The sequence below is a fragment of the Perognathus longimembris genome, chromosome 8, assembly GCF_023159225.1.
Source record: "Perognathus longimembris pacificus isolate PPM17 chromosome 8, ASM2315922v1, whole genome shotgun sequence".
NCBI lineage: Eukaryota > Metazoa > Chordata > Mammalia > Rodentia > Heteromyidae > Perognathus > Perognathus longimembris.
The window spans coordinates 49455602-49480255 of NC_063168.1; the positions used below are offsets into that span (position 1 = coordinate 49455602).

The 24654-nt window shown below is 39.1% G+C and overlaps 1 protein-coding gene across 5 annotated transcripts in view; it reads right to left on the reverse strand.

Annotated features, from left to right (window-relative positions):
- The window catches only part of Mta3 (metastasis associated 1 family member 3), a 136049-nt gene that overhangs the window by 15816 nt on the left and 95579 nt on the right, over window positions 1-24654 (reverse strand). For 3 of the 5 annotated variants that reach the window (XM_048353039.1, XM_048353042.1, XM_048353043.1), the window contains exons 12-16: window positions 24167-24291; window positions 21527-21678; window positions 20504-20726; window positions 10317-10403; window positions 6168-6314 (exon numbers count right to left, since the gene is read on the reverse strand). In XM_048353039.1, coding sequence (XP_048208996.1) covers window positions 6168-6314; window positions 10317-10403; window positions 20504-20726; window positions 21527-21678; window positions 24167-24291 — 734 coding nt within the window. Of the gene's footprint in view, window positions 1-6167; window positions 6315-10316; window positions 10404-20389; window positions 20727-21526; window positions 21679-24166; window positions 24292-24654 lie in introns of those variants that run through there. The other 2 variants (XM_048353040.1, XM_048353044.1) reach the window with 2 other exon arrangements.

Here is a 24654-nt window from a genome sequence, read left to right on the forward strand (position 1 = left end):
AGATAGAGCACAATTGCTCAGGGACAGCTTCCTGTCCCTGAGTTCAAGCTCCAGGACTGGCACCAAACACTTTTTTTTATATCTAGGTGATTCTTTGAATTTCCTATTCTCTCCCCTCCATGTCTAACACTAATATAACTCCTTGCAGAAAAAGAAATCATACAGAAAGCATGATTATAGACAGAGGACTTTTAGAGAGACAGATAATGGAGAAAAAACAGATTTTGTGAAAGCAGTGATGTTTTATACTACCTAGCCTGAGCAAAGGAAGAAATCAACTATAATTTTAATCATTTAAAAACATATGCCTATCTCCCACGTACATGCTTCTTCACATGGAGGAAAAACACTAGATTTGAAGTTGAATTGTATTGCTGCTGAAAAAATCCTTTAACCTCTCTGAGTTTTCATTTTCCTTATTACTCATATATACCTGCTTCATAAAGGGTTGGGAAGATGAAGTAGTATAAAGCACACAAAAACTTTTATCAGAAGAGTACTTCTGTCAGGCAAATGGGAGCTGCACTTTACAAATTTATGGAGAAAACAGGTGCAACAAAACCAAGTGATCTACACAGAAAATAATCAAGAGAAATCTAATTAGTCCCATCTGACTCTAAACTCATAGATGCCTTCCCCACCCTTACACACACAGACAGATTCCATCTCCCTGTCTTCCCTCCCTTTCCTGTTCTCAATGGTGCGTCTCTCAATGGTGCCTGCCGATTCCTGATGACTACCCCAGCCACCTGAATCAAACGAGTAGGTTCTCAGTTTGCTGGCAACACAAATTGCATCAAAGTATCTGTAAGGAAGAAATGGGGGCAACAGTATTTGGAAACTGCTGGTACAGGATCCAGCACTGGATCATGAGTCTAAAGGGAAAATGTACCATCAAGGCATCCTGCCGCTTTTTTTTTTTTTTTTTGCCAGTCCTTGGGCTTGAACTCGGGGCCTGAGCACTGTCCCTGGCTTCTTTTTGCTCAAAACTAACACTCTACTACTTGAGCCACAGTGCCACTTCCAGCCTTTTCTGTTTATGTGGTGCTGAGGAATTGAACCCAGGGCTTCATGCATGCTAGACAAGCACTCTACCATTAAGCCACATTCCCAGCCCCCTGCAGCTGTGTAATTTGGAAATCCATTCTATCATTACTGATTCCTTGCACTGAGTTTCTTATGTGTGTGGATCTTGACCCTCAGTTAAAATCCCACTAGGGTGCATGCAGCCTATGTGTGACTCAGTGCCATCAAGTAGCTAATCAGAACACACAGAGAATGGACTCTCTACTCCCAGTCAACACCAGGGTCATGTAAGAGGAAGAAATACATAAGAAAGTTGCCATCATTAAAAAAAAAATGTCTGGGAAAAATCCTTTCTGATGGCAGAAATTAAAAGACTCTCTGCATTCAGAACGGGAAATGTGAAGGTAGAAGGGCAGTGGAGAAGACAAGCCACTGAGGAGGAAGCAGGAAGCTCTAACACTAAGAGAGCTGAATGCTTTAGAAGAAAGCAGGTTTGATGTTCAGCTAAATTAGTCTGTCTATCCACATCCTGTTTGCATGCCCATCTGCCAGACATGCCGTTAATTAAGTAGCAGTGCTAATTGCTTTCATTATTGTACCTCACAGGGAAAGGCTTTTCTCTGAGTTTGTGTCTTATTTCACAGTATTTCATGGTATTAACTACCTAGTGAAAGCTCACTACTAGCCAAACGTTTTTTTCCAGCACTTTAAATTCATACTGGAAATTTAGGCTGCTCAGAATCCTATATTTGAAGAGGAAAAGAAACAGACCTGTTATCTTAAGAAAAGGGTCCATTAGGAACACACAAACAGGAACTTTCTAAATGTGTTTTTCTACTGTATCCTGACCTTTCAGCTCTATACCATCCATCTAACCAGCTTCATTCTGCTGGAGTTAGGGCTCTGAAGTTCCATTTCTCTTGTGCAGCCTGAATCCTTGTTCTCCCAGGAGGTACAGAGACATTCCAGGTAGCAGTAGTGGTATGTTCCAGAACCAAACTTATTGCAACTCCTGAGAGATGCCGACATGGGTTGAGGCTGTGGTGTAGTGTCCTCTTCTTAGGGATTGGGCTCCAGTTCCCCAGGGCAGCCTCCTTAAGCTCAGACTTCCTTGTGCTGTTTATTTAGTCAGCCATATTAATTTCTTATATTTAATTACCTGTTAAATAATGTATGTGGCTTCTACTTTCCTGTAGAAACGAAGAGAATATGCTTGAGCTGTCATCTAACGACAGCAATTAAGACAGCAAACTGAAACGTCACATTTAAGATATATCTTTCCCTCTCTATATATGTATATACATACATATATATTTGTACCTAGTAACTTGGGAAATTTTAATTTACCTCTCTAGATTTCATTTTTCTCACTTTCCTTTATATAGCTAATTTATATTGCATATATCTAAGTGCCAAGTATTAGGCTAGGCATGGAGAAACAATGGCACACAAAATAAATTCCTTAACCTCCCATGTTGGGGATTCAGTTTTGGCCTTAATGGGGGAAGGGCGACAAGAGCGAGCGCTGCCCTTCCCCTCAGTCCTGGGACAGTGTAAAAGCTAGCCACTCCCATCTTCCGGGTTCTGCCGGAAGAGAAGCAAAGCAGCCCCTGCCCCTGGGGGCGAGCATGTGCGTGCCATCATGGCGGCAGGGGACCCCAGAGGCCCAATCCTTGGGGGGCTGTGGTCTCTGCCCATAGAGGAAGTTCCATGACAACACGTGAGGGACAGCCCATTCAGCCAATCGTTAATTTTCAATTAGTCCCTCCTCTTCCTGCCCGCCATTACCATTATAAGACCTCCCCCTGATTAAAGCTTTTTGAGACTGGTGCAATATCCAAACCAGCTCCCCGAAATCTCGGGGGGCAGAGGGGGGGAGGTCTCGGCATCTTTTCTCCACTCAGTGTAGCCCATAAAAACACGCTTTGTTCCTTCCGTGGGCGGGAGGAGTAAAGCCGAGTGTTTTTTTCACAATTTGAGATTAAACATCTCCCTGGGTGAAGCGGGGAGAGGGGGTCTTGAACCCCAACAGTCCCAGATCTTCTTGTCATATGAATTAAAATAGAAAACGAGGTAAGAAAATTAGCACACTACAGAGTGAATTGTCATTAGCTTCTTCTCTATACCAGAAGCAAAGCACAGATATATAGGTTTTGAAGAAACAACAGCCAAGTTTCTTTGGAAAATGAGACAAGTGTCTCTCCAACAAGGGTAAAGGCCTGAATCAATAAGACCAAGGACTGGTTGTGTTCTGTCTATTGTTCTTGTTGAGAACAGAGAAACAATGACTTTGCAGTAGCATTCATCCAGCTGTACATGGGACAAACTGATACTACAAAGGAAACATTACAGAGGTTGAATTCAAAATGCCCTCCACAGATTCATGTTTTGAACTCTTGATGCCCTTCTGGGGATGCTATTTAGGTACAGAGTGAAGGAAGTAATTCACTTGGAGTGTGCCTTTAAAGATTATACTGGTCCACAGTCCTCTCCTCTTTCTGTTTCTTGTCTGCCATGAGATGAACAGCCTCCTTCACACACTCCCACTTGCCATGATGTTCTGCCCCGACTGCACAAGGCCAACCAACTAAACCCTCTGAAAATGTTAGCCAAAATAAATCCTCCTTTAAGTTGTTTCCTCGGATACTGTGGTCACAGCAACAAGAAAGCTAACATAGTGGCATTTTAAAGAAACTCCAAGGAGATAGATAGTCATCATACTGAGCCTCAGGTGTTGAAAGGTAGTAGAAGGTGCTATGCAGGACTTGGGACTCCAGAATGGCTGTGGGGTGGGAGTGGATACTAGGAAGCTATTTTTCCATCAGTCATATGAGGTCCTTTTACCACTAAGAATGCATCACATATACATCAAGTATAGTGGCTCATGTCTCTTAATTCCAGCAATGTGGGAGGAGGAGGATAGCTGTTTGAGGCCAGTCTGGGCAAAAAATTAGGAAGATCCTATCTCAACTAATTAGCTAGCTAGGTTCCTGTGGCCCTAACTACCTAGGAAGTCATAGGTAGGAGGTCTGTGGTCCAGGCCAGCCCCAGGCAGAAACAAGCAAACAAAATAAACAAAACAAAACAGAACCTAAAGCAAAAAAGGACTAGAGGCATGGCTCAAGTGGTAGAGAGCACTTACCTATAAAGTACAAGGCCCTGATTTCAAACCTTAGTACATATATCAAATGACTCACAACCTACTTTACACTTATGGAAGGCGGGCTGTACACCTAGAGAAGCCAAAGAGATGACAAGACAGAAAAGAAAGACTCCAGATTCTATTTAAGAATGAATCCAAAGGTCCTAGGCAACGGGTAGGGAAAAGCTGGAAAGAAATACATTCTCCACATTTTGACATTATTGTCCCTTGCTCTTCTATTGTCTAGACATCAGGAATATTGGGGCAAGGAAGGCCAATGTTCTCATTAAAATGAAAGTGTTTCTGCAAGACTGTTGTGTGGCCAAATTTTTGAAAATATACAACACATTGATGCCTTGTAAGTGCAAACTAAACTCTTCACTCTCATTTTTTCCCCTAACTATTCCCCCCTCTTTTAGTTTCTATTCTTTTCTTCAAACTCTTTTAACATTAGTCTCCATATGAATTAGTCCCACAACATCCAATTAAATCCACTGTCCCAATTACAAGAATGAGGGACATTAGGATAGAGGTCAATACTCCCTTCCATAACAAGGGAGCCATTTACCTCTGAATTTTCAGTTGTTGGTCCCATCTGGAGCTGAATTTTGAGGATAAAGGTATAGCCTTTGCCCCCCTAATTAGGACACATACCGCCCTTTTTCATGCTAGAATATTAGGAGCCATCCAATTTTCCCATGCCATCTCCTAGAGGGATTTAATTGTTCCTGGGTTTAGGTTCATTAGAACTCCTTGTTGGAACCTGATAGCATCAATGTAAACCTGGAGGTCGAATGATTCACACTCACTGAAATCCTGTTTTTGTCTATTGTTGAGAAGGGCTCTGGCTTTTGAAATGCCAGAGTGAAAGGGACAGCCAATTGAGCCAATGTACAGGGTCAGTTCCATTTGACCAGAAGAGCCGCAAGCAAAAGTTCCCCACAATAGCACCAGACATCAGCTCTAGCAATGGTGAGAGCAGATGCATTCCCATCTCCTCAAAAGACCAGCTTCCACTGTACCTGACTACATTTCCTAGGGACTCCACTTCTCCCTGCCTAGAGCGGCTCACTGCCTCAGTTTAAAAAAAAAACAAAATTTGGCATAATTATGGCCATCAAAAAAATCATACTGAAGGAAAATTATTACTAGAAGGTCTATTCCACATCCTTGCTCTAGGGCCTTGTTGCAAGTAATTTACTGTCATTGAAGAAATTTAGAGTTCCATAGGCATGAAAAGCCTGGAGAGAGTTTTATTCATAAATAAATGTCAACCCTTAAACAATAAAGACAGCTTCTAACTCCAGGACTACTGATGGAACAAAAATATACTGTCTGGATGATTTATTACAGTGGTGTTTACAGTCCAAATGGTAACATATTTCAATTCCACCTAAAGAGTCATTATACATCTAAGACTAAGAGAAGTACTTTGGAAATGAAGTGACATTTCACAGTTTTTCCATTTCATGCAAATTATTATTTCTGTATTTAGGACATCGTCCAGGCAATTCCTTCCATGACTTGTAGCACTCTTAAGCAATTAAAAAAATTATGAGGTGAAAGAAGTCACATATAAACGTTAAATTCAAAATGATCAAGAATACTGAATAGCCCCTAGAGAGCACTGCTGTCAGATGTAAGGCAAAACAATCCCTTCTGCTCAAGAAAACTTAAAATGAGCAGTGAGTGTGTACACCACAGCAAGATTATTATCCCACAGAAGCAACCGCCTAATACAAATTTCATCTCCTAACATGGCTCCTAACAGGAAATGTGAGCTAACGTACCTCCTAATGAAATGGAGAGATTTCACTTAACATAATACTTCTTTGTGACATCTGGCAGTCTTCCTTCTTAATCCCCTGATTCAGATCAGTAATGGGGTAGATTCTGTTTGTAATATATTCTTGAACTTGTCAGAAGATATACCCAGGCAACCAATGCAGTGGGGCCCTGGCCAATCAGAGCAGTCTCCAGAATTTCTGGGCTTACATACCATCCAGGCCATTGTGATGACTGTAGTTTCTTTTTCCAAGAATGCTCAAAGAGGTGTGATTTGGAGTGGTTAGCATCCTTTTGGTAGTTGGGGTTTGCAGGCTTGGTGTAGATCGAATTATATTAGGCTTCTTTGCAGGATGAATTTCTAGCAGGAAGGAAAACGGTTTGTCAACCCAGAATGTGGTATTTAAAAAAAATCCCTGGGTACAATTATTCCAGTTAAGAGGCACACATCTTATTTCTTAATGAGCTGAGAGTCAGTTCCTTATGAGCCAGCCACTGACGTGCATAATGAAGTAGCTTCAAGTGTTGTTGCCATGGCTTTGCTTATCAAGTGAGCCAGTTCTACCCCTGCTGGCTGGAGCTCTAAGCCTCAGGTGGTGAATACAAACATACACACAAAAAGCCACTTCAGAAGGTCACTTACAACATGAGATTTACTAAGACAATAAAGCGTCTGACTCTTCAAGATATTAGAAATGAAAAATCTGCAGAGGTCACTTCAGAAAAAACAACTTCTATGCTTTAACAAGGATCATACAGAATGTCTGGAGTGTGAGGTTTCTGAAAATCCAGATTCCTGCTCTGGCTGTGCAATCAGGGTACATGACTATATAGTCAACCACTCCCAGCCCAGAACATTTTGATAACAGATGAAATATCAAAACAAAGTCCACATACAATAATCAAAAGATAGATGGAACACTAACAAAGGACACCTGCACATGCACTTCAGGTGAAGTATATACGCTTGTGCATTTACTTTGTATCGACTTATTATCTATCTTCTATCTTTCTATTAACTACTATCTACTTGTGGATAGACAAACAGTGCATTACTCTAGGATTTGGATTTAAGGACCTCTGTCTATTACTAAAGTAATGCCTTTGCTCCAAAGCCTGCCCTGCTCACGGGCCCTCAGTAAACTATGGGCAAGCAACCTGATCTCTCACCTCCTGCTCAATGTGAGGGCCCACATAGCCTAATTTTCTGAAATTTTGGAAAAGCCATTTAGACTGTTAAAATGACTGCATCATGGTCTGATCAAAATCCTACATCTGGGGCTGGGGATATGGCCTAGTGGCAAGAGTGCTTGCCTCGTATACATGAGGCCCTGGGTTCAATTCCCCAGCACCACATGTACAGAAAATGGCCAGAAGTGGCGCTGTGGCTCAAGTGGCAGAGTGCTAGCCTTGAGCAAAAAGAAGCCAGGGACAGTGCTCAGGTCCTGAGTCCAAGCCCCAGGACTGGCCAAAAAAAAAAATCCTACATCTGTCTAAAGTTAGATATGGCTTACTATTAAAAATATTCTTTTCAATATAAATCTGAAGGTTTGCTAACCTCATTTTTCATTACAATCCCAAGCCCTCTGCTCTATCCAGATAAGATGATTGTTTCCCTGAACTTTTCAGGTTCTTGGACTCACTGAGGCCTTTGTCCAACTGTTCTCTTTTTTTTAAATTTTTTATTTATGAATTAAATTTTGTTGACAAGGTATTGTGCAAAAGGGGTACAGTTATATAAAAGAGCAGTGAGTATATTTCTTGTGATATCTTATACCCTCGTTTTTCTTTCCCTTCCCTAGATCAGGGAGGCATATATACAATACCTAGTGTACCAAAAACATATACAGGAGCCATGTGGCGTACGCCAAAGGAAATTCACCTAGAACTTTAAATATAATGCCAACAATAGAGTTTGCTTATCCTTGTCTTATATGATCATACATATATAGCTTTTGAGCTATTGTGATCCACTGAGAGGTCTATTTTAGACCTTTTTATGTTTAGTAGTTGTTTGGTTTTAGTTACATAATGTAAGGTCGCTGACCCAAACTTGTGGGAAATACCATTTGACAAGAAGTTTTTTGTTTTGCAGACCTGGTCTCTACTGTCCCCCCCGCCCCCCACTACTGTTCTCTTGAAGACAGACTGAGAAGAGAGGATATTCTTTTCTTATTTTTCCATCCATTCAAATCCTAGACATTTTTCAAGGCTGAGGTCAGCCATTTGGGGCATTTAGCTAAGTTTTGAGGGCAATATTCTCCTCACTTGGTGTTCCCCAAATCATGTACCTCAGTCTTCAAGATAACATACAAAAAAAAGATAACATACATAAAAATAAGTTAGGTAGGGATTTACCAAGTAAATCCAAGTGGTTTACCAAGCAAGAACAAAAATAACTTTGGCTACATGGTAGGGACAGGGATCAATTTAAGAAATACTACACCTGGAAAGACTGACTACTATGAAATGCTATACTATTTTTTTTTCTTTCTCATGATCAGAAATTGTCTCCTGCAAGATAACATACAGCAGCCACCTTCCAGAGCACCAACATCATTACCAGGCCATGTCTATGGCAACCATGTGATACTGAGAAGGGAACTTTCGTCTTTGAAAACAAAGCAAGAAGTAGGAAGACAAAGTGACATCAAAGATGAAGCTGTGAACTTCTGAGCCAAGGGATACTGTTGAGAGCAAGATAATATATCAAGTTCAAGGATGCACTTTGATTTTGAAAAATATTGAATGGCTGAAGTCTGAACAGTTCATAAGTATAAATCTCTCAGATAGAGCACTAAGGTTTAATGCAACTGAGTGTGTATTTCACTTTTTTTTTTTTTTTTTTTTTTGTGGCCAGTCCTGGGCCTTGGACTCAGGGCTTGAGCACTGTCCCTGGCTTCTTCCCGCTCAAGGCTAGCACTCTGCCACTTGAGCCACAGCGCCGCTTCTGGCCATTTTCTGTATATGTGGTGCTGGGGAATCGAACCTAGGGCCTCGTGTATCCGAGGCAGGCACTCTTGCCACTAGGCTATATCCCCAGCCCCTGTGTATTTCACCTTTACTGAGAAAATGAAAAAGCAGTACAAAAACATTCTGTCCTTCTAAGTATATAAGGATCCATTTTTACCTTTAAATTTTGAACTTTTGCAAAAAATAATTCCTCAATAATCTTAATAATGATAATTCAATATATAGCTAGAAGCATTATCTTTGGAGATTTCTTTTTTATTTATTTTTTCATTTTTGCCAGTCCTGGGGCTTGGACTCAGGGCCTGAGCACTGTCCCTGGCTTCTTTTTGCTCAAGGCTAGCACTCTGCTTCTTGAGCCAGTGCCACTTCTGGCTGTTTTCTATATATGTGGTGCTGGAGAATCGAACCCAGGGCTTCATAGATACGAGGCAAGTACTCTTGCCACTAGGCTATATTCCCAGCCCATCTTTGGAGATTTCTGAGTTAGATGGCATGTTTTAAAAAAATGCTTCCCTTTCAAAGTAACCTGATTTGGCATACCAAAGCTGTAACTCTGTGGGGGGGGGGGGTGGCACTGGTGGCACTGTGCATGCCTACCAGGCCAGTAAGCTCAAGAGTTTTGTTTGTGGTTTTTGGGTGTTTTTTTTTTTTTTTTGCCAGTCCTGGGGCTTGGACTCAGGGTCTGAGCACTGTCCCTGGCTTCTTTTTGCTCAAGGCTAGCACTCTGCCACTTGAGCCACAGCGCCACTTCTGGCCGTTTTCTGTATATGTGGTGCTGGGGAGTTGAACCCAGGGCTTCATGTATACAAGGCAAGCACTCCTGCCACTAGGCCATATCCCCAGCCCCGTTTTTTTTTTTTTTTAAATCAATTTTTAACAGTCCTCCTACACAGCACATACTGGCCTGGAACTTGCCATCCTCCTGTTTCTCAAGTGCTGAGATCACAGGTATGTACAACCACATTTGGCTGTTTTGTGTTTTTTTTTAAAATATGGGGCTAGAAATTAATCTCATTAAAAAAAAAAAACAACCCTCCTCTACCTAAAGGTAGCTCAAGGCAAATTGGAGATAGTGTAAAGATGTAAATGAAAATCTCAAAAATATCCATCCTCTAGTTATTATTAAATTTTTAATTTTCTTCTTTTTGCTTAATCTGTGCTTACTTTCAGGAATATTTTTATTCAAATGTTAATCTTAAGTAAACATTTATCTCTGTTTGAGTGTACTGGTAATAAAAATAAGTTCCTAAACCAAAATAAGCTAACTCTGTATGAAGATATCCAATCTATTTATTTTCAGCGCTTGAATTTAGTTTAGGAACACACTCAAAATGGTCACGTCTACAGCATATAGAAGTTGTTTTCTGAGTTTCTCCTATGTTATACCCACCTAAATACCCAATGATACATGCCAATGGTTTCCTAGTGCTCTTGCTTTTCAGTGGGCTTCCAGATAGTTCGGCATGTCTGTCTGCATCTGAGAAGAGAAAAAAACACAACCAATGAGGTAGATTCCTCTGCCACACATACTGCAGGAATAAAAGGCGCAAATGGAACTTAATGCAAAATGTCCACCAGATTCCTGAATAATTTCCTTGTGGGTTTGACAAAAAAATGTTTCTAGTTCTGAATCCCAATAATGAATGAGGGATTTACTGGAGAACATACTCTTTACAGCCTATGTAAGTTGAGTGGAGTTAATATACTTCTTACATGAACACACACCTGCTTTCCTATCACCTGTTACCACCTGAAAAGTGATGGAAATATGCTTCCTTTCTAGCCACCTACTTCTTAGTTATAGCAGAAAAGTACCTATAGTACAAGGTAGAACCAATCCTGATACAAGATCAATTTGTCTTGGGAGAATGACAGCTGACAAAAGGAACATATTCAGCCATCCCTGGTTTAGATGGAATGGGTCCCCTGGAGAAGTCTTGACCTATCTTGGCAAAACTCAAGTCCTTTAGATAACAGCCTAGGTCCATTAAATAAGCCATTTTATTACTCATTCTCTATTCTTCATATCCTACTATGTCATGGATGCTAAGATTTTAAAAGTTACCCGTATGTAGACAGAATATTTCATCCCATAGCATATAGTAATATACTGTACAGATGGGGCATTAGCTTGTAAGTTTTCACCAATGTCGTATCATAAGATATTTCAGAGAAAAATAAGGCATATAACACAATCACTATGCTTTTAATCAGCTGTCATTATGATGGAAGTGTAGATGTAGAAAAGCTCATATTGTAGAGTTGACATACCAATAGTTAAAATGAACTTAACAAAATATGTACTGAAACTTTTTCAAATCCACAGATGTCATAAAGCTGAAAAGGTTTGCTTCAGCCAGTATTGATCTTTATTGATGTTTATGCCTTTTCCCATCTTCAAATATTTGCCAAGCTGGGTGCTAGTGGCTCACACCTGTAATACTAGCTACTCAGGAGGCTGAGATATGAGGTTCAAAGCCAGCCCAAGCAGGAAAGGCCATGAGACTTTTATCTCCAATTAACTACCAGAAAACAGGAAGTGCTGTTGTGGCTCAAGTGGTAGAGCACCAGCCTTGAGCTGAAGAGCTCAGGGACAGCACCCAGGCCCAGAGTTCAAGCCCCAATGACTGACAAAAAAACCCAAAAAATGGACAAAACTGTCCTCAACGTTTTCTGATTCTACTAGAGAATCTTTTCTTTTGCAAGCTGAGATCACTTTTCTAGGAATAATACAGGAAGTTTCTTTTGCCATCCATAGGAATTCTTTGCACTATTACCGTTAAACCTGGAGCTTCAAATAATTAAAAACAAATACTGACTTGGACTTTGTCATGAGCTCTAGCCTCTTTTCACCAAGGAAATACTTTTAAAAAAACAATTAAAGAGGTGAGAAGTAGTATTATGATAGACAAAGCACATGTTGCAGAAAGCATCAAACATTTGGAATTTGAATATGTATTCTAAGCGCTGGTTAATTATTATGCAAACCCCTGGAAACTATAAATGACCCTTTTCCTTCTATTCAATTGATTCCCTTTGTAAAAAAAATTTAAAGACAAAAATGATCACACTCTAGAGCTTTTCAACTGTTGTTGAATAATATGAAGATACAGTAAGCATATGCCTACACAGTAAGCATACATTGGAATGTAATCTAAGTAAAGATCAGGAAGTGACCCCAAGTGACTACAAGGACCAAAGACCTGCAAATCACAGTATTAACACACTTAACATCACTACTTATTAAAGGGTGTTCACAAGTTGTTCTTTAGTTGATCTGAAAGTCTTGTTTGACAAAAAACAGAAAATGTCCTTTCTTCCCTTTTAAAAACAATTTTCAAGCTGGGTGATGGTGTCTCACACCTGTAATCCTAGCTACTCAGGAGGCTGGGAGCTGAATCATGGTTCAAAGCCAGCCTGGGCAAGAAAGTCTGTAAGACTCTTATCTCCAATTAAGTCACCAAAAAACAAAAAAAAAACAACAAAAAAAACAGGCTAGAAGTGGTACTGTGGCTCAAGTGGTAGAGTGTAAGCCTTGAGCAAAAGGAGCTCAGGGACAGTGCTGCGGCCCTGAGTTCAAGCCCAGGACCAACAAAAACAATTAAAAATAAAATAAATAAATTTAATAAAAAACAATTTTGAAAGCTCTAGTAAATCAACTTATTTTCTCAATATATTAGACAAAGGCAATGGCTTTATTACTAGTAATAAGATTAATTTTGTGGCCTGATCATGGTGGCACATGCCTATAATGTCCCATCTTTTAGGGAGGTGGAGATAGGACTGCACTTTGGAGCCAGCCAGGGCATTAGTTAGTGAGAACCTATCTCAGAAACAAGCCAGGTGTGGTGATATACAACTATGGTCCCAGCCACTGGAGAAGCACAGAAGCAAGGACTAAAGTCCACAGTTGGCCAGTGGGGGGTGGGATGGGGGGTGTGTGGGGATATGAGAGCCAATTTGAAAAACAAACCAAAAATGAAATACCTAGAGATGTGCCTTCAGTCATAGAGCTCTTGCCTAGCAAGCACTAAGGCCTAATGAGTTCAATCTTCGGTACTACCAAAGAAACCCTCAAACATTACTTTTGCTATTTATTCCAATTTATAAGGTCTAAGAAAAATTTCTGGGCTGGGAATATGGCCTAGTGGCAAGAGTGCTTGCCTCATATACATGAAGCCCTGGGTTCGATTCCCCAGGACAACATATATACAAAACGGTCAGAAGTGGTGCTGTGGCTCAAGTGGCAGAATGCTAGCCTTGAGCAAAGAGAAGCCAGGGACAGTGCTCAGGCCCTGAGTCCAAGGCCCAGGACTGGCAAAAAAAAAAAAAAATGTTTAAGAAAAATTTCTAACACGGCTACATTTAATGGACACTAGGATATCATCATCACTGTGACAAGAATCAATGAATTTATCAAAGGGTTAATCAATACATTCAAATACTTCATTTTATACTATATTAGTGTGCTTCTAATTTCTCTTTATTACTAGTATTAATTATGTGAGATTCTCAGTGAAAATTTACATTACAGGACATCTCTGATAAAGTGATCATAGCTCTTTAGAATGAGATTAGATATTTCATTAATCTTCATTATATTTTAAAGGAAGTTGGTGCTAGTAATTAGCAGTTAAAATTATAAAGAAATTAGAAAGAAAGAAATTAGAAGGAAAGTGCTAAGAAGACCTAGCCATTATTTCACATAAGAAAAAATGGGCAGCCATTAAGCAAGAAAAATATATACTGCTTGAGGGAATAACTACAAACTGGGTTATCTAATTCCAACTGGTGTATCACTGCCCATGCTAATAACTAGGCCAGACTTGGCACTGTTTATCAGTTAGTCCTTATTTCCTCCTATCCCTCCCCTACCCACCCAAAAAAAAAACCTCACCTATCTATACTTAAACAGAGAGACGGGCATTAAAAATATACAGACAGTTGGGAGACAGTGGCTCATGCCTGTAATTCTAGCTACTCAGGAGGAGGATATCTGAGGATCACTGTTCAAAGCCAGCCTGGGCAGAAAAGTCCATGAGATTCATATCTCCAATAAATTACTTAGAAAAAAGCCAGAACTAGTGGCTCAAGTAGAGTGCTATCCTTGAGCACAAAGAACCTCAGTGACAGCATCCAGGCACTGAGTTCAAGCCCCAGAACTGGCAAAAACAAAACAGAACACAAGTGTACAGATACAGAAGGCAACTTGAGACAAGTCCAGCAGAAATCAAAATCTACCAAAGAGAGGGAAAACAGCTATATCTCACTCAAGTCACTGACTGAACACAAGGGATATTTCTTTAGCTTCCTACACAATGATCTGTATTTCCTAGAGGTAAATGTGAAAGAATGCTGTCACTTTTATCACAAATTATTTTTTTGGAAATGTTGGAGGCTATAGTGTGAGACAGAAAAATCTGCAAAATTGAATTAAAATTCACAGTTATGTCTACATGGGCTTTCAAATTCTGTCAAAATAAAACAATCAGTAAGAACTGTATATGGAATTAATTATAAAGGTATTTGCAAACAAAAACCTAGGTACTATTTTTTTGCCAGTCCTGGGGCTTGAACTCAGGGCCTGAGCACTGTCCCTGGCTTCTTTTTGCTCAAGGCTAGCACTCTGCCAATTTGAGCCACAGTGCCACTTCTGGCCTTTTCTATATATGTGGTGCTGAGGAATTGAACCTAGGGCTTCATGTATACAAGGCCATATTCACAGTCCTAGTTAATTTTTTTAATAAATTACATTTTTAAAGTGTTTGGCAAACATCATAAAGTCAAAATACAAATGAGGGAAATATTTGCATCACATATCACAGATCAAGAGCTAACTTTGTTAATATATAAAAAGTTTCCACTGGGCAGGAAGACTAGATAACAGACCCAGCTAAATCTGGTTTATATCTACTGGTTCAGTAGATATAAAATACCAATTGCTTTCAAATATATAGTTATTTCTACTTCAGTCTAAATGAAGTTAATGTAAGTTATGCCTCAGCCATCATATAGTCAAGGGTTTCAGTTGGGTAACTTTGATAGTAAGATTCTTGAGAATCAGACATTTGCTAGCCAGAGTGGGTAGGAATACAAATTACAGTTCATCTGAGGGCAAATGGATAATGACTACCATGAATCAGGCTTTCCCATTTAGGAATCTAACTTATGAAAACACTTTGCTTTCTTTTTGTTTGCTTCCTTTTAATGCTGAGGATTGAACCCAGAGGCCCCAGAGCATGTAAGCACATAGTCTATCACTGAGCTACACCCTCAGTTCCAATATACTCTCATTTTAAATAACACTATATGTATAAAATCCTGGTTGGAACATTATTATAGAATATATAAGAAACAACAATGTTTAAGAATTGGTTAAATTATAATATACAAAATAAAATATTCAGGAAAAAAAGAAGGAACTCTCAATGTAATGTACTGAAGAGATATGTTAAGAAAAAAGGAGGTGGGTGGGTGGGAATGTGTTGTAGTGGTAGAGTGCTTGCCTAGCATGCATGAAGCCTTGAGTTCTATTCCTCAGTACCACATAAACAGAAAAAGCCAGAAGTGGCACTGTGGCTCAAGTGGTAAAGTTTTAGCCTTGAGCAAAAGAAGCTCAGGGACAGTACCCAGGCCCTGAGTTCAAGCCCCAGGACTGGCAAAAAAGGAAAAAGAATCAAAATTTTGTTTTTATACTGAAATCAGCATAATTTCAATGTTCTACATTTTGCTTTTTTTTTTTTGCCAGTCCTGGGGCTTGAACTCAGGGCCTGGGCACTCTCCCTGAACTTCTTTTGCTCAAGGCTAGCACTTTACCATCTGAGCCACAGCACCACTTCTGGCTTTTTCTGTTTATGTGGTACTGAGGAATGGAACCCAAGGCTTCATGCATGCTAGGCAAGCACTCTACCACTAAGCCACGTTCCCAGCCCTAAATTTTGATTCTTACAGATGCACAGAAATCTGTTGGATTCTTGATGACAATGGCTATCTGTGAAAAGGAACAGCAGGAATGAGAAGTGATGACTTAAAACTACTTCTGTACTTAAAAATAAAAACTGGGTATTGGTGGCTCACCCCTGTGATCCTAAGCTACTCAGGAGGCTGATATCTGAAGATCAGGGTTCAAAGCCAGATTAGGTAAAAAGGTCAGTCCATGAGACTCTTATCTCCAATAAACTACAAAACAACAACAACAACAAAAAACCCATAAAACAACTGGAAGTGGAGCTATGTTTCAAGTGGTAGAGTGCTAGCCTTAAGCAAAAATCTCATAGACAGAGCCCAGTCACTGAGTTCAAGCCCTAGGACCAGCGTGCACACGTGTGCATGCATACACATACATACATACACACACAAATTAAAAGTACCTATTCAAAATCAAATACCAATTAGAAAACAACTCTACCAAAACATCAAAATAAGCAATCCCAAACTGTTTTCTCCCAGTATATCAGGGCTTAAATTGTCTGGAAAGTTTATACAATTACTAATAAATCTTCCTGAGAAATAGCTAGAAAAACTTCTAACAAATTTCTTTCTTTCTTTTTTTTTTTTTTTTTTTGGCCAGTCCTGGGCCTTGGACTCAGGGCCTGAGCCCTGTCCCTGGCTTCTTTTTGCTCAAGGCTAGCACTCTGCCACTTGAGCCACAGCACCACTTCTGGCCATTTTCTATATATGTGGTGCTGGGGAATTGAACCCAGGGCCTCATGTACATGGGGAAAGCACTCTTGCCACTAGGCCATATTCCCAGCCTCCTAACAAATTTCTTAAGAAAGGTGTTTCAAGCTATTTCCCAAGGTCAGTTCACATCTTCACACAGAATGACTACACTGGGGGACACTGCTGCCATGCAAAGCTGGTGTAAATTTGGGTCCATTTAATTACCTCTGCAAACTACCAAGCTGACAAGCAAACCATCTGGACCTACTTTACTGTATCTCTAAGGAATGCTGCTAACATAACACATCTACTAAACAGTCTGAGAATCCTGACTCTCAATGTGACTATCCCATTCTCATTGGGTGTCTGTATACCAAGGACAGTCTTCCTCTAACTCTGAGGGAACTGTCTAACGGCAGTTTCAAAGCAGGAGTACCATCATCAATCACATCATGGCTTTTTCACTGGAGGGGAAGAGGACATGAAAAGAGAGGGCAAAAAGAGAGGATATCTAAATCTGAAATCGTGCTTCCACTTATGCTGTTGAAATGTAACCATTTATTTATGCTGCATGCTTTGATCACCAATCTTTATTTTGTTGAGAATAATAAACCAGGCTGGCCTCAACCTTGTGATCCTCTTGCCTCACTCAGCTTGAGTGCTGGAATCTTTTTTGTGATCCTGCTAATCACTCTATCACCAAGTAATGTCTTTAACCTTTTGAGACTGGCTCATGACTTAAGACGATGATCCTCGTATCTATGCTTCCTTTCATAGCTGAGAAGGTGTGTAGCATCATCTAGGACTTTATTGCTCAGGCTGACTCAGAATCATGATCTACCCAATCTTAGTTTTCCATGTAGGGGTGTATACACTGTCACACCCACCTATTAGCTAAGACAGAGTCATGAATACATGCCTGGATGACCCACAACAATGATTCTCCTGCCTTGTTTTTTCAAGTATTACAGGTATGAACCACCAGTACCTGGCTCCCAATCAAGAACTATCTATGTGGTAGAAATGGCTCAGGTACTTTTCTAGGACTTTTGGCAGGGATTTATTTTCACATAAGGTATATTTTAATATTAAACTAAATAGGTGTTTGGGAAAACTGGTGTTAAGAGCATTTTCACATTTGTGATGTGTAGTTGCAGATTAATGATACTACAGCTGTTGATTTTTTAAATAGGAAACATTTCTATACTTCAAATCGAGAAAGTATGCTGTCATTTAATAAACTCTAGGACATTGGTTGTAATGTTGCTGCTAAGGCCAGAAGCCATGGATGGAATCAGTTTTTACATGCTTTAAAAAAAGAATCTCACTCAAGAGGGTTTCCTCTCAACATCATGATCAAAGTTACAATACTTATACTGGACATGATAATGAATGCCTATAATCCCAGTATTTTGGAGGGCTAAGGCAAGAGGATCTCAAATTCCAGGCCAACATGGGCTACATAGTCCAGGTTATAATTTTTGTCTTAAAAATTAAAAAAAAACACCCATCGGTGGTTTTTTGAATTATAAAGCTCCACCTAACCCAAAAATATATTCAGACTGCACATGGAAATTCTTAAACCCTCTTAAAGGAAAAGGGGTTAAGAATCCTGAGGAGCCGGGTGCCTTTGACTCATGCTTGTAATCCTACCTACCCAGGAAGCTAAGATCTGAGGATTGTGGTTCAAAGCCAGCCCAGGCAGAAAAGTCTATGACATTTTTTTTTTTTAAATCTCCAATAAACTTTTCCTAAAAAACTGGAAGTGGTGCTGTGGCTCAAGTGGTAGCGTGCTAGCCTTGAGTGCAAAGCAGCTCAGGGACAGTGCCCAGGCCCTGAGTTCAAGCCCCAGGGCCAGCCCCCCCCCCCAAAAAAAAAAAGAATTCTTGGTAAAAAACCTTAAGGAAAGCTTGGTGATTAAAAACAAAACAAACAACAACAACCACTTATTCGTTTCCAGGAAAAGAGAGGTTTAGTATCCTGTGCACATCAGGTATTAACACCCAATCTCAGGAAGAAGCTAAGATAAAGGATCTGCTGAAGAAATTATAACAAGGTTGGTCCATAAGAAGAGAAGAGGATATAAGGATAATCAATTAGATGGTAGGAAGGGCTCATAGCTGCTTGCCTGAAAAAAATTTCAGCAGATAGTTGCTCAATCACTGTTAATTTTAAATCTTATGGTAAAATTAATTATTCTAGTAATCTGGCTCCAAATGTACATCACCAACCAATGAAAATAGAATATATGCTCTTTGAATCTCTTCACAACAAATGACGTTTTTTATATTTGTGCAAATAAAATACAAGTAATTGAATCTTGATCCTTTTTGTCACAGCTTGGCCCAGCAATGATGAAAAATTTGATTGAAGTGATATTAATGTATTTCGTTCACAATAATCAGAATAAATACAATGTGCAAATTAGTGGAAAAAATAATATGGAACCAAAGGAAAAAACTTCCACAGCAGCCAATTAAGTCACTGATACTTTCTTTTCCATGCATGGTATCAAAGATGACACTGGATCCTAGCCAATTTTAACAGAAGATCTTCATTCACTTTTTCAAATGTTCTTATTCTTTTAAAGAAAGTATATAGAAATGTATGCTTAAATTACTAACTGTTCAAATGAATATATATTATTTTCTAATTCCTTAAAAGTAGTAAGAAAGTAGTAACAAGTCCATGAGCTTGGAAAAGCCAGGCCAAAGATAATACCAGGACAGATTCTTAAATCCACATGATGTGACACAGCTAACGCCTCTCTGAGGACACTGCATGGCTGCCAGTCTCTACTGCCTACACCAAGTTACCTTTAAGCTTGAAGCCTTTCAATTTTCTGCTGAAAATTATCTTTAAGAACCAAAAGGTTATTTTTTTCATTTATCATTTCCTTCACGGATACCTTCCTTAAATCAAAGTGGAACATCTCATAATAATTTCTTTTAAATCCCACAGATAAAGCAACTGAATGTCTTTAAAAGATTTCCTGTTAAACTAGATGGCATTTTTTTAAAATCCCTTAGAGAGAAAAAGGTGTATGGTCATGGTAGTCAAGGACGTAACTCCAGAGCTAACATACAAATTATGAACATGTTTTCATATTCATGGTAATAAACAGAGAAATCCACAATTCACTGGTACATATGATCTTTGGTCTAACAGAAAAAAATGAAACATAAGCAAGATTGTTTTGGAAATGAATGAATTATGTAAATGGTATATGACAATGTATGATTATGAAATGGAAGCCAGACTGGACAAAAATTAGACTGCTCAGCCACAAATACAGATGGTACTTCTAACCCCAAAGTGATTTTTAAATTTATTTTTAATTTGCTAAACCTTCTAATACATACAGCATTTGTTATGAAGCACTGTAAATTTCTATTACGTTGTATGGTGGTTGTCAAAGGCTTCAGGGAAGAAGAGTGTTATAAAGGCATACAATTTCTAATTAGAATAAATCAGTACATTTTATTTGTACCTAATGAATCTATATAGGAATGGACTATGCTGTCTCAGGCAGTTTCACCAGAACAGTGCCCTTGGGAGTTATACTGCAGTACTACCCAACTGGTACAAGTGCTTCAATAATGGTTCTTTTGGCAACTATTTCGGCAACATAACCGGACAAGGGTACCTCCTACCACTCCTTTCCTGAGCATTATTCTGAGGAAAATTGATAGAGATTTCAATGTTGTTTTCAGGCTGGTATGATACAAATGGGAGCAGACGAAAACAATGCCTTTTTGAAAAATGGAAAAAAATAAACCAAAACAAAAAAACAAAAGTCTGTACACAAGAACTTATGTTTATTGCAAACAAACAAAAAAAAAGGGAGAGAGATAGAAAAGAAAAAATGGTCAGGAAAGCACAACATATAAGGTTAAGAATTTAAAAACGTCTTACATTCTGCCCTAATGGCAGCATAATTAATAGCAACAAATGGCCGTCTTGCTGCCTGCCTCAACCGGAGGGTATTTTTGCAGACCTGACGAGCAAATTTTGTGAAATATGTAGTATGAAGAAAGAAAGCTTGGCGTGTCTTCACTGAAGACTTGGGGCTCCCGGTGTTCCGGACGGGCATCCCTTGCATGGCCTGCCGGGACAGGTGACTTCTAACACGGGGGTCCTGTAAAATCAGAAACCAACAATCATTTAAAGAGTAGACTTTGTCAAAATATATTACCACTTGCCTCAAGTTTAAACAAGAATCTACTTTCTAAATCATCCCCAGATATATCTGTGACTTAAGAAACTATCCTTAAAAGAGAAATAGAAAGTGCACACCTTTTGGAAGAAGGAAGGGAATGCAAGCAATACAATCATACCCATAATATAAGAAATTGTCGAGGATTTACTTATATTTGTTTGTTTATAATTAATTATTTAGTAACATTAAGGGCTCCTAAGACACCACCAGTACTGAAAAACTACTAGTAGTCTCCCTCTGGTATAAACAGAAGATTGACATCCTCAATCTAGAGGATTTTACCAAAATTATTTTTCAAGTAAGTTTGAGCTTGATTCCTTCTTGTGTCTCCACATTAGCCAGGGAGAAAGAAAACGTCCAGTTTCTACTTGTTACTTTAGTAAATGCTTTCCACAAAATCTAAAGGTTACAAACAATTTGAAAAGCAATTAAAACACTTAATTTTTAACTCTACTTATGCTAACACCACCCTCCCCCCCTCCCCCGCCATCTTCTAAGTAATCTTACAAGACTAGTATTTTGAATACCTGAAGAAAACTGGATTTGCCCCTGGCTCATAACTCCATGCCCACCCCGAGTACTAAGGTGCTGTGTTTAACTATAAAAACTGCTTTGTTCACTTCGAAATTGTCTTACATGTACTTCTGTTTCCAAGGAATGAGCAACAAAAGAAAAATGTACTATTTTAAACACTAAAATTTAGACTACTGTTCATGTACCTCTGCAGTTGGGCTAGGAGATAACTTCTCTTCTTCTGACTGGGTGGGCATTTTCAGGCCTCCATATTTTTTCCAATACAGCCAACAAGATGCACATAATCTACATTGCATATTAGGTGGCCCCCAAGAATACCACTGGTGAGACTGTGTAGCTAAATTGAAGAAAAAAGGAAAAAAGAATGCTAGAAAACATGACATCAATACAAATCATCAAGTATCTCCAAAATATACCAAAATCACCTGTAGTTTCCAGTGTCATTTTCTTTCCCTAGCTTATAAGCCAAATATAAAAATATAGTATACCTGTGTATATTTTCGCATTCAGAATTCATTACACATGCCAAGTGCCTGTGGCACTGTATTAAGAGAACCTATTAGGTGAAACATTCTGCATTATATACTTTACTGCTGGGGAATTTTTGCTTTGTTAATTAAAATTGCTCTCGTGTACACTTCTGGAACTAAGTCTTCAGAAGATACTACTATGGCTGTTGTCAGTTCTAAAATCGAAATCCAAGTTTCCAAGCTTATGATTCAAAAACTATGCAAGGCTTTATTTAAAGTATTAAATATGTGCTCCACTGATAAGTCAGAAATCTCACAGAAACAGAAATCTATTTGCCAATTCCTTAATTATTATTACATTTATTTATTTTGCTGGTCCTAGGGCTTGAACTCTGGTCCTGGGTGCTATCCCTGAGCTTCTTTTGCTCAAGGCTCTACCACTTGAGCCACAGAGCCATTTCCAGATTTTTCTGAGTAGTTTGTTGGAGACAAGAGTCTCACAGACTTTTTTTTTAACCTAAGCTGGCTTTGAACCATGACCATCAGATCTTGGCCTCCTGGATAGTTAGGATTAGAGGTGTGAGCCACCAGCACCCAGTAATTTTTATCAATAGACATAATATACACTGTAGTATTTCTCCTTTGAAATGCAATACCTTTCTTTTTTTTTCACTTACTCCTCATGCATTTATGCAATACCTTTCAATACAATAAACCCTCATTAACTAAGCAATATGCAGCAGATATCACAACATGTTCAATACTTAAAACCCAGTTCCTTATTGCTTATCTGAACATTGTATACCTGTGTTAGATTTAAATTCCTGCCATTAAAAGTATTTCCATGATGTATCCAAAGTTAAGACAGAAAACTGATGTTGGAAAATATTGTTAGGGAGGGGGTAATAATGCTCAACAAGAAATGTACTCACTACCTTACGTATGTAACTGTAACCCCTCTGGACACCAACTTGATCATAAAATTAAATTTAAAAAAGAAAAAAATTGTTAATGAAATATATGAAACTATTAAAATTCTGTAGCTTTGTCTTGAAATAGTCTGATTGCTAAATTATTTTCATCAGACCCAAACAGGACACTGAAACAACTTCACAAACTAATGTCAGAAAAAGAAAATAGTGGTGGTGTGAGAATGTGTGTTTATGAAAGGTATTTGAAAATCAAAAAGAAGACATAACATCAGGTACAGTGTTATATGCCTATAATCCCAGCTACTACAGAGACTGAGACAGGAAGATTGCTTGAGCCCAGAAATTTAAGGCCAGTCTAGGATCCCAGTGAGAATCTGTCTCAAAAATAATTAAGCCACCAACACCTAACTGAAAAAAAATTGTATATTCATTATGATCTTCAAAAAGTCGAGAATTGCCAATTGTATCCCTTTGTGTTCCCCTGGAACAGAAAACTGTTAGATACCCCCCCCCCCCCACATTCCATTACTACAAAGTCAGCAATCTGTCTGATTCCCATCTCCCTGATTTCAAGAGAGAATACTGATTTGGTTTTAATCATCTTTTCCAATGCATATGTCTGGTAAAGAGTACACATAAGTCATGAAGGCCTTCACTCCCGTGTCTTTAAGGCAGTAAGGAAGCTTCACTTTCTTTGGGGAAAGAGGGCCAAACACTGGGCACTTTCAATAAACATTAGCTTCCTTCTCTCTCCCACCCAGGCCATCTCAATTGAAAGAAAAATAGATGATGATACCAATGCTCTATTAAAGGATCGGACTGTTGGCTTGATAGTTTAAATAAATTCATGAAGTGTATCACCCACCAAATCATCTCACTGGAGCCCCATTTAATACGCAGGACACATAGAATCCTGCTAGCATGGATAAATACAGTAGGGCCAAAAGCAAATATTATAGAGAACAGTATCTCCCAGACTTGTTTCCTGAGGGAACATGTCTGAGGATTACAGGTAGCAGTTTTCCCACACACAGACCTCTCCCAGAGAATTACTGGGCATCTTGAATTTCCTAAAGGATACTAAGGAATCCAGAAGGGGATTTGGTGTGTATCAAGGGACCCTGGTTTGGAAAGCTAATATAATTCTGCCCACAGTTAAGCAAACACTGAAATCACTCAATACACAGAGAACCCAGAGAGGAAGATCAAAAGAAACACAATGCCCATCTTTGCTGTGTGGTGTAAGTACTTAGCAACTGTCCCCCACACTCCCCACCCCCAACACACACATACTTGTGTCTGGCAGAAAGCCTGAGAAAACACTGTTTTGCAGCCAATCCCACCCCACAATCTAGACCCAGTTTCTACACTTAACAAAGGACAGGTTTCAAAAGAGAAAAACAGTCTGCTGGAGCAAACTTACCATAGCAGCTCTCACAGGCTCGCCCTAAGAGGGGATTCTGGGGCTGGAACGTGGTCCCCACAGCTCCATTCACAGCACCAAGCTTGCCATTGGTGGTAGATATTTGGTTAGGATTTGGTTTGCTGCTTTCAATGAAATGTAAGTGAGGTGATAAAAATAATTCATATAACAAGGAAAAAAGATTGGTATTGCCTTACTAATTTATCTTATCTAAATATAAATAAACACAATATTTAGCAAAGAAGAAATGAACTGGTAAAAACAAGGTGTTAAACCCAAACCACTTATATGTACAAGATAAGGCTATGGAATAAGCAATCTCTCTCTTGCCCATCCAAATGCAAACTCCTTAGAGCATCATCCTCTGATGCTTTGGAAGGATTCACGTGGTTAGGCTTTATCAGGTACCATAAATTATCCTGAGAAAATAGTGTTTGAAAATAATATAGCTTCATATTGAATAGATTAAGCTAAAGGCAGTATTGTAT